At 38.2% G+C, this 10,490-nt stretch overlaps 1 protein-coding gene across 1 annotated transcript; it reads right to left on the bottom strand.

Annotated features, from left to right (window-relative positions):
* Positions 1-2,083: 2,083 nt before the first annotated feature.
* On the bottom strand, positions 2,084-10,106 carry LOC117958702 (adhesion G protein-coupled receptor E2-like). The gene is made up of 21 exons (XM_034895267.1): positions 9,740-10,106; positions 9,404-9,535; positions 9,084-9,230; positions 8,840-8,965; positions 8,278-8,421; positions 7,960-8,106; positions 7,728-7,874; positions 7,602-7,639; positions 7,278-7,358; positions 7,105-7,134; positions 6,840-7,005; positions 6,628-6,741; positions 6,374-6,546; positions 6,109-6,279; positions 5,395-5,598; positions 4,989-5,227; positions 4,832-4,898; positions 3,756-3,847; positions 3,288-3,447; positions 3,094-3,159; positions 2,084-2,757 (listed from the first exon to the last, which is right to left on the bottom strand). Exons 1-21 carry the CDS (start codon positions 10,062-10,064, stop codon positions 2,701-2,703), a joined length of 2,826 nt encoding a protein of 941 aa, XP_034751158.1. The 5' UTR covers positions 10,065-10,106; the 3' UTR covers positions 2,084-2,700.
* Between the last annotated feature and the right edge of the window lie 384 nt (positions 10,107-10,490).

The raw sequence follows: 10,490 nt of genomic DNA, 5'->3' as shown, positions 1-10,490 counted from the left end.
AATTATACATTGGATGCATGTCTGATAGACACCTTCTTCATACAGAGTAAACTAAGGTAAACTAGGTTGATTCTTGCACTTCTGGGTGTTATTTTCCTGTTACAATATAAGTACACAGTGTCTAAGTTTAATGTTCCTGTGACCGCTGTATGTGAATAAATGTGTGAGGTGAATATAATGGAAATGCACACATTGTAAATGATAGAGAATGAGCTTGGCTTTTCCCATCCCTTGAATTTGTCTTGTAAAGTTTGACACACCTCGAAGTGTCCCAGCTCTTATGCAAATACAACACAAATGGCAGAAGAAAGAAACAACTGAGACTTTGTTTAAAGTATGTTTTTTTAGACTGTCTCTGCCTGACGGTGTGAGCGACAACATGTTTGTAGAAGCTCCCACACCCAAACAAATGATTTAGGTGGAGAGATACTGACAGTGTTTTCAGTGTTTCATAACACAACAAGGACTTCTGTTATGGGTCTCATTTTATAATGAAAAAAGTGTTAATGTGTGAAGGTAGTTCACTGTGTGTAAGAAGAAAATGGTGAAGAAATGACAGCGGATTTTGAAAAGCTTTCAAATAGGAACTGCATGACTGTTCAACTTCCCAACATACTTCAGGTTCATGAACTACATCTGAAATGTATTTCGCACAATAATAATAACAATTAATGGTGTTAACACAACATGAATTATTGTATTGTACAGGTTACCACCTACATTAACCTGAACCCAATAATTTGAGAAAGAGTAGCAATTTAGCACTCAACATTTAAGACTTTAAAACGTTTTACTAGCTAACTAGTTTTAGTAGTAATAACTTGTAGTAATAACTACAATTTATGAAAACAAATTATGACTTTATACTTAAGATTTTGTCTCTATTGTCCTTTTTTATTTCATCAGGATGTGTCATCTTTCCCCTTATCTGACTGTTCCTCAGGTTTGAGACTGAAAGTGCATCTTTCAGTTGAAATAAGTATAATAACCACTAGTATTGCTATACTTGATTCACAGTTTTTGTACAAACCAAATACTTATTCTCCAATCCAAACACTGTTTACACATGTCTGTTTCTCATCCTTTTCACATGTAAAACACTGAACATGGTGGAATAAGTTTGGGGCTGTGCCTCATTGAAATAGATGTATTCGGGATGTATGGTAAAGAATGGAAAGTGGCATATGTGAGTTTGTTTGAAACTTTTTAGTAATACCATTTTTTTAATGAAATCTTAAAAAATAACAACTATAATGAGTTGTATTTCCAGGTACTGACCAGATATCTGTCCTTTCCAAAAAGCATGTCCAACATCTGATGTATTCCTCTTTCACCTGGAGCATTTACTTCTTCAACTCAGTGTTAGTCAAAAAATACAAAAAAACACAACCACAACAGAACCTGTGTAACATGGAACATAGTATCAACAGTTAACGACAAGTTGGATAAAGTATAATCTAGCTGAAGAATACCTACTTATTGAGCAGGCGGTGGATGATGTAGAGGCATGTGCAACAAACTGTTTTAATGTCATTAAAAGGGCCTACCCATATTTTTGTTTTATCTCTTTTCTGTATTGTAGTTTGTAGACGGTCCCTATCTCTCTAACTGCCATCTCAACACTCGAACTAAACACAGCTGAATTAGCACAACTTTGGTGTATTTTTTTGATGAATAGTCAGATTCACCGTGTTCACTTGAAAGGAATCACTGCACATGGCAAGGCACTTGTAATAACATTATGAAGATGTTTAGAGGCTAAAGACATGTTTAAAACTTGCCCTTTTTGAGCCTGTTGGGTGCTAACGCTAGCAGGAGGATAACACGGTGTAGACAGGACCGATTGTTTTCATTTTTCTTGCTTCTGACAGCACTCCAAATTTGCAAGCAACAGAGCTACGTGTTAGAATTGACAGGGATTCTCCTTTAAGCCATTACGTTTGCTCAAAGAGATCAATGTAGATTCAGTTTATTTCTAAAAGTGTATCCATACTACTCAAATAGTTGATGTAGACTATATGATGCCTACCCATTTAATTAAAAACGTATCACAGGGTTTATTTCAGTAACAAATTGGGAAAACTCAGTGGCAACTAAGGTTTATTATATTATGAACTCCTAATTAAAAAGCACTCAAAACATACAGATGAGTTAAAAAAAACTACTAGGGAATGATTTATAGCACAGACCTGGAGCTTACATTTGCATGCTGCTAACACTCTGTCCTGAAACTTTGAGACTACACACCATATCAACGCATGTTTACATGAATACAGAGCTAACCGCTTTAAAAGTTAAAAATAAGCAACTTACAAGCTATTGTACTTTCCATAACGCCAGTTCCATGGGTAACAGATTAAACAGGATGGATATTATATATTTTAATAACTGTTGTATTAGAAAGTCTAAAAGCTATTTATGTGTATAAATATGCATATTCAGTGTTTGTGGCTGATTACAAAAGGCTATTTAACTAAAAAGTGTTGTCTCCAAGTGAACATCATGCATAGCCGAAAAGGACACAAGGAATAATAGTAGATACAGCCCATAGACACAAACGTACACATACACTGTACATTTGATGGTCTGTTATCCCCAACCACACCAACTATATATCACAACTAATGGTTCAAAGTGGATTAGGCTTGCATTTCTCCTCTCTGTCTTGTGAGTCTCTTTGTCATACTCATTCCATCACCATCAGCCTGTCTTCTCTTCAGCCTTGTCCCAGTCCTCGGAGACTGACGGTGCATCTTTCTGTAGAAATACATTTTTCATTTTTATTGTTATACATTAAAATAGGGGGCATGCAACATTACATAAATTACATAATTCCTAATTCCAGCAAGTGAACTTTCTACAAATCAGTGAAACACAAGACTTTTTGAAGAGTGTATACAAAATAGATTTACATATATAGGCCCACCTAGGATCACCCAGGATGTTTTGTCTCTACAGCATTCTATTTTGTGTCTTGACAGCCACATAAAGACACCTCAAAACAATGAGGTATACTGCAATAAATACAGTCATTTAATTACTATAAAAGTAGTTCCTGGTATCGTGCATTGTTGTTGGGTTAATATAACTCACCACAGATCCTCCTTCTTTGGGCTTATTGAAAGAACAGGTCAGCCATTTTATGTATTCATCTCTAACCTAGAAAATACAATGACATACAATCCATTTAGAGTTTTTTGTTAATGCAACAATTGCTGTTATTGTTAGCAGTAGTGCTCCATGAATTAAAAACGTATCACAGAGTGTCTTCTGCATTATGAGTCTACCTCCTTGTTGAGCAGACAGTGGACAATGTAGAGGAACGTGCCCTGCTGGGAGTTAAGAATTATAAAGAGGACCCGGAAGAAAAGGTTTGTCTGGTACAAGCCCAGAATCCAGGTACAGCCCAGTATGACAAACTGGGCCACAATCTTGAACAAAATCAACCTGTAAACAATGAGAATTTAATGAGTATTTATCTTAAGAATGTAGAATACATTTTTATACACACAAGGCTACTGTGTGCAGTATTTTTAATGCTCTATCAGCTGATAAAATGAATCCATGAGTGTATAAGTGTGGCTGAAGCTAGAAAATCAATTTGTGTACCTGCACAAGACTATATTAAATGCATTCAAGTGGACTTTATGTTGAGTCTGTTATATAATTTTATACTGTATGTAGCCCACATTATGTATGAATAGATTTCTTCAGATTTTTTATTTTTATGTTAAGACAATCGTGAACACTCAAACCTTGTGTCTTTGGATTGAGAAACATCACTTTTCATGTTGACCAGGGTGGGTCTCAGACTCCATAGAGTAGCACAGAACAGTATCCAATTGAGCTTAAAGAAAGAAAAGACACAGATACTGAGCCGCGATAGAGCAGCATATTGCCAGAAAGAAAAGAAAAACCTTTATCACAGATGGTAAAGACTACATTTCCTGGCCTAGGATGATTCACTTTTCAGTGATCAGACAAAGTCCACCTTCATTTGCACTGAGTTAACACTTTTCAACCCCTCCCTTTTTTGCATCTTGCGTTCCATGTTATCCCGCAATCCTTAGTAAGCCAAATCACTCAAGTCCTATAGAATATGGGTAAAATTCTGTTTGGATTGCACCACATTCAATTGGTCTTCATTGTAAATCTAGCAGGGCAATGAGAGAGCTTCACGAAGCAGAACTTGCATTTTTGTCAAAAGTTAGTTAAAGGTGCCCTGCCACACAAAACCATTTCTATCGCATTTTTTGAAATACGTTTGGTCCATATGTGTTTGTTTTATGTTGTGAATGTGAAAATGAACTGCTACCTCTTGTGTCAGCTCTAGCCACTGAAAATAAATAAGCGACAACATCAGGCTAATTACAAAAACTGGTCAGTCTGACGTCATATTCCCTGAGCTCATTACTATTCATGAGCTTGCCCAGTTGCGTTGGGTAAAGGATTCTTATAGCTAGGCTCTCATTGGCTAACTGTTAGCAAATAAGAGTCAAGCAGCTTAGCCCATTGAATAGTAATGAGAACTAGAAGAAATCAAACTGATTCTTCCTGCAGGCTTTCTATACCACATTAGAATGGCTTGAAACAAGGTAACCAAGGCATCTTCCCCACAAACAAATGTTACAGAGTAAATGGTAGAACTTCAGACATTATCACAAAATAATGAAACACGTGTGGCAGGGTACCTTTAAAGTGCACATTGGTTAGTTTTTGTGGTTAGCCAAATATTGTTTCAGATGTTAAAATTACAGAACACACCAGACTGAAGTAATTGGATTTTTGTGTATATAGATGGGATGCAATTGCTAATGTGCAATATACTCACTCCAAGGATAACAATCACAGGGCCTGTTAAAGCCCAGTTGAAACTACGCTGTCTAGAGAGCCAGCACCTGCAACAGAATCAGAAATTATTTTAACCTAGATGCAAATTAGACATGCAAGATAATATGAATGTATGTAACAATGTTTGTCCTACTCACGTATTATCAGTAGCACCATATCCATCAGAATATATGACTGCAGAAACACCCACAATCACAAATGGAACGCCGTAGCCAATCAGGTAGAGAAGAGGCCTGGGGAGGCCATCTCTCTGGATGACCTGCACCTTAGAGAGCCTCCGTACCAAAAGGTGGAGCTGGAGCGCCTCCAGCAGCATCCACACAAAACCTGCTATAACTATGAAGTGGAGAAGCCCTGCCATGACTTTGCAGGCCAGCTGTGAAGACACAAGAAAAAGAAGAATGTAAACAATCAAAAATTGCTTCTGGAAATAGCATCAGCAACAAATGGTTTAGTTTGGTCACATTTAACACATGTGTATTAGGCCCCATTGAATGTTTTTTTAAGGCCAAAACCCAAATCTGATTCTTAGTCTTACTCTACCTTTTGATCAACATATTTGTCATTCCACAGCAGCAGCAGATGGGTGAAGAAGAGGTTGAGGCAGAGGTGAAGACGGGCTGTGTTGTTGATCTTGGGGTTCCAGCTACACAGCATGAAGGTGAAGATGGCCAAAGCTAAGAAGAACAGTCCGATAATTACACACATTCGGTTTAGCCAGTCTAAGAATGGATTATCTGGTGGAGGCTGAGAAGGCAGAAGACACACAGAGAGAAATACAAACATAGATTATGATTGGCATGATCTTGGGTCTGCAACTTTTTCTTCATATGGGTACACATCACCCAAGTTGAATGCGTTCCATTTACAAGTCGGATATTCATTGTTTTTCTTAGCTCTTAGCAGGTTAGCCATTGTTAGCGATGGCGGTTTATAACAATGCAAAACTCTGTTTTTTTGTGCATACAAAAAGCGTAACATTTGTTAACAACTGTTGATGCACGGAGCAGCCAAGTTGGATTTTTAGCTTGTGGTACTCTGTGGTTGCCCGAGTTCCGAGCTCGGAAATCCAAGATCAGGGGCTTGTGTTTCCGACTTTGACCTTGGAAAATCCGACTTCCAAGTACAAATGGAACATGCACTAATAAACATCTGTCGGACAAAATCTTAAAAATCAGTTAGGATTTAAATAGTCCTCAATTGTGTGACCTTAGCAACACACTTTTACAATGTACTGTCCATAGAAATCTGATATACCTCCCCAATCTGCATGATAAGGGCAAATGTTGAAAGGTGGGAGCAGCTGCACACTGTGTAGTTTTCATGAGTGAATGCAACCCAACAGCCTTCTGCCGACCACTGCATTGGCTCTTCTTGGCTTCCCTCTTTCCAGTACACACAAGTCACTATTCCAGAATCGGGTACTTTCTGAGAAAACAAGAGAAAAAGAGATTACACTAAATGTTAGTTTATTTTTGTCTGGATGGACAGGTATTTGTGATTGTGATGGTTGAGGTTGCACCTGATGTTGGATGGTAAAGTTGACAGGCTCTGTGAGGTTGGTGGTGTTTATTGTCGGTATTATTGCAGTAAAAACATCCGAGTACATTTCTGTTGTGTTCTCCGTTTGAAAGTATTGATGACTAAGAAGACTCTCCATCCCATTCACTGTCATAAAGGCAATTGCTGCAGAGCCTGGGAGTGTCCACATAATACAAGAATTAAACATCTGTAAATGTCATAGTCATCATGTTTGTTATAGTCTCTCTGTCTCACCATTGCTGGTGCTGGCTATAGCCTGTAAGTTGATTTCCATGGTCTGGCCTTTGGCAGAAAGTGCAACATTGTCTTCATCATGACTCCCCGGGCCAATGGTATGTAGGGTCAAATCTTTCAAATGGAGGAAAATTACATATATGAAGGTACAGTTGATAATATGCACTGAGAATGTGTATGTAACCCATCTAAACAGGGGGAACCACTCTTACCCACTGTTGGAGTTTGCACTGCTGTTGTGGTTTGGTTTGGTGGAGATAGTCGCACCATCGCAGCAACTAGACGGTCCGAGATGTCCAGGATTACACTGCCAATCTCCCCATTTCCTTCACTACTCACCGTGATTGAACTGGCACGTGGTCCGACGCCTGACACTTCCTACAAGAATTTATGCCATTGTAATGAATGAATAAAAGGTCAACAAAAGGTCAAAGATGAATATGATACAAATATGTAATTTTGTTAAATGTTAAGTACCATAGATGCAGAAAGGCTGTTTGACACTGTCTGCAAAGACACCAAGAAGGACAGTAAAAACAGTGAGTGCAATTCAAACGATGTCCTGAGCACATCACATTATATCACCTGTTTAGACAGTCAGGAACTCTGTGATTTGTCTTTCCCCTAAAACAGCTGGGTTTTATACATACCGCTCCTGGTAAGACGACATCTGTGTGGTTTTGAAGTTGTTCACCTATATTGCTTAGGAAAGCTCTTTCTTTTGTCTGACCCTGCAATAAAAGTGTGTGTGAGTACATGTTTACTTCCCTGTGAGCTGATCATTTGACATCTATGTGTTGACAGAAAGGTTTGATCTAACTTTTGCCAACTGCAAGTTCAACATTACAACAAGCCAGGGTCAGCACTGGCATCTAGATTACCTTCTACCAAGATCCTTAAACAATGCAGCTTTAATTGGGTGGAGTTGAGATGATTGTTTGAACATTATTATGCATAACATAACATCTTCTTACCTCTGGGGGTTTAATTGCATCTAGAATATCTTGAATCCCTGTCAGTAATTTAGAAGAAAGAAAATGACATGAAGTTTTTAACATTTTCTGAAATCATAATTTTTATTCAAACTTGACTTTGCTCACTTTTACAAAATGTGATGCCCATCTCCCACACGACTCCAGTTGAAGGGAAGAATCCATCCGGACAAGAACAATAGAATGTCCCCGGTACATTAGTGCACACAGTTAGTTTACCACATATACCAGGTGTCTCACTGCACTCATCTATATCTGTAGAGAGAAAAACACACACAGATAAACACATAGTAGAAAAAAATATAGTAAAAGTAAAATCACACTAATAGTGGTCACAGACCTGTGCATGGGTTAGTAATGCTGGCTATCACGTCATGGTTGTTCAGCCGGTAACCAGACAAGCAGGCGCAGGCGTAAGATCCGTATGAGTTTGTGCAGTTGGAATTAGGACCACAGATGGTAGTATATGTTACACACTCATTAATATCTGCCAAATACACGGTACACATATTAAAACAATAAACCAGCTAAAAACCTAGACAGCTTTGTGTGCGTGACTCTTCACTTCTGCTAGAAGTTACAATTGGGATGTCATATTCCATTTGCTTCTAGATGCTGAAAAACATTGTGCATCTGAAAAGAATAATGATTCAAATACCAATACAGATGTTGGTCTTGTTGGGCTCCTGGCCCGGTGCTGTCGGTGTGAATCCCACCTGACATGCACAGGTATAACCTCCTGGGGTGTTGGTGCAAATAGATTCAGGGCCACAGACGGTGGAATTGAAACACTCATCAACATCTGAGAAAGGACAGTTAAAATAGATGCCATTAAATTGGTAAAATGTAAAAATAAATGGGTTAAAGTGGTTTCACTCCAAAATAAAAACAAAACAAAACAGTTAAAAAAAATACATTAATCAATGTTAATGATCAGTATGAACCATGTTTCTCTTCCAGAATAAGGTGTCTGTCTGAAATCCTTTGAAATTGTGTACTTTGATTTTTGTTCTTGAATAAGTTGACTATAAATACAGACACTAGATTCTGTTGTGTTGAACATCTCAATACATCAGTTTACATTTTCTTGTTTTGCTGACAGTTTAAATGTGTTGGCAAACTTTTTGGCTACATCAAATTTAGAACCTTATCTGACAAAAACAGCTTAGAGAACATGAGAAAAGGCTTTTGATTTATCCTGTCATTTTACATTTTATTACCTTGGCAAAGAGGAGCTGCGTCAGGTACAAGGCGGTAACCTTTAAGGCATTTACACACAAAACTTCCTACGTTGTTGAGACAGGTACCACCATCACCACAGACATTGTCAAGACACTCGTCAATATCTATAAAGAAAAAAACATCAACTGGTGTCTCAACTTCTTTGTCAGCCTGAAAAAATTAAAGTTATTGCAGCTCGGGATTCACAGTAAGACTGGCATGCAGTCTATATTTCAATGGTACCCTTGCAAATGTTGGAGCTTCCAGGCGGTAATGCTGAATTGTTTGCCTGGAATCCTTTCAGACAGTCACAGTTATAGGATCCAGGGGTGTTGACACAGGTGGAGGATGGACCGCAAAGTCCTACAGTCTCCTTGCACTCATTTATGTCTGACAAGAGATGTTACAAACAGGAACATTACGGTGTGTGTACATGCTCACAAAATGCGGACTCTTTGCATGAAACATCTTGGTGTGCTTCCAGAAAAAAAAAAAGTTAGTTAGCGTCATTATAAATCCCACTTTAATTTTTCCACAGTTCAAATGAAATGCAGTGTACTTACCAACACAACCATATGACTGTGGAGTGGGTAGGTATCCTGGAGGGATTCTGAACCCAGAAACACAAATACATCCTCCTCTATCTGAACACTCAGCAAGTGGTCCACAGGAGTCTGGGTTACATTCATAATGATCTAAACAGAGAGGGCACACACACACACACACACAAAGAGAGAAAGAGAAACACAAAATGCCACAAACACAAACACAAAAAACGATATGTATAATTGTAAAAAGATAAAAGCAGGTATCTTTAACTGTAGTTAGTAGCACATCAGTGGCACATGTCTACATCTAAATGTAAAGCAATTGATGACAATGGGTAATAATTGGCTTACAGGTAGCGAAAACCAAATTGCCGTGTGGGTGAGAGGCTGGATTGTATATGTAGAATCCTCCAGGACAGAGGACCACGCTGATTTGAATCGGATAATATTTTGCACCGCAAAATAAACCATTAGTATATGCAGTCCCTGTTGCAGGTAGAGATTCATTTGTTGGATATGAAAACTCCAAATAAACGCTGTTCACGCTACCAGCACGATTGTTTGGAAGGCAGCTTGTTATAATTCTGTCGCCACCGATCCCTGTGAAGCGCAACCATTTTGAAGTAAGACGATAATCATCCTTTGGGTAGCCGAGCATCAAAGTTGTTGAAAACATGTAGTTGCGCCATGTATCAGTTATATTTGTGTATTCATCACAATAATCTGCATGGAACAGAAAAACATACGGTGTGTTAATAATGACAAACACTAATAAACCAACATCTGATTCTCATGTTTTCAAGTGAACGTCATTCATACCCTGAGAAACACAATGGCCAAGGACTAAGAGGGAACCTATAAACCACAAAGACAAAGAAGAGTTATTGTTTCAATGACTTCTTTAAAGGTCACACAATCGAAACAAAATATTAAATAAAAACGTTTTGTGAGATTTATATGCAAGCCTCTAATAGAAATGAGCTTAGTGCTGAACTGCTGCTCATGATTAAGGCATGTAAAAGCCTAAAGTAAGTTTCTTACAACATGGGGTACAATATGACTTGTTGTAGCTCATATTTAGCCTTATAATGTACAGAATTCT

This window comes from Etheostoma cragini, chromosome 15, assembly GCF_013103735.1.
Source record: "Etheostoma cragini isolate CJK2018 chromosome 15, CSU_Ecrag_1.0, whole genome shotgun sequence".
NCBI classification, from domain to species: Eukaryota; Metazoa; Chordata; class Actinopteri; order Perciformes; family Percidae; genus Etheostoma; species Etheostoma cragini.
Note: the sequence above shows the minus strand (reverse complement) of the source record. Positions and strands in the feature narration are given on the sequence as shown.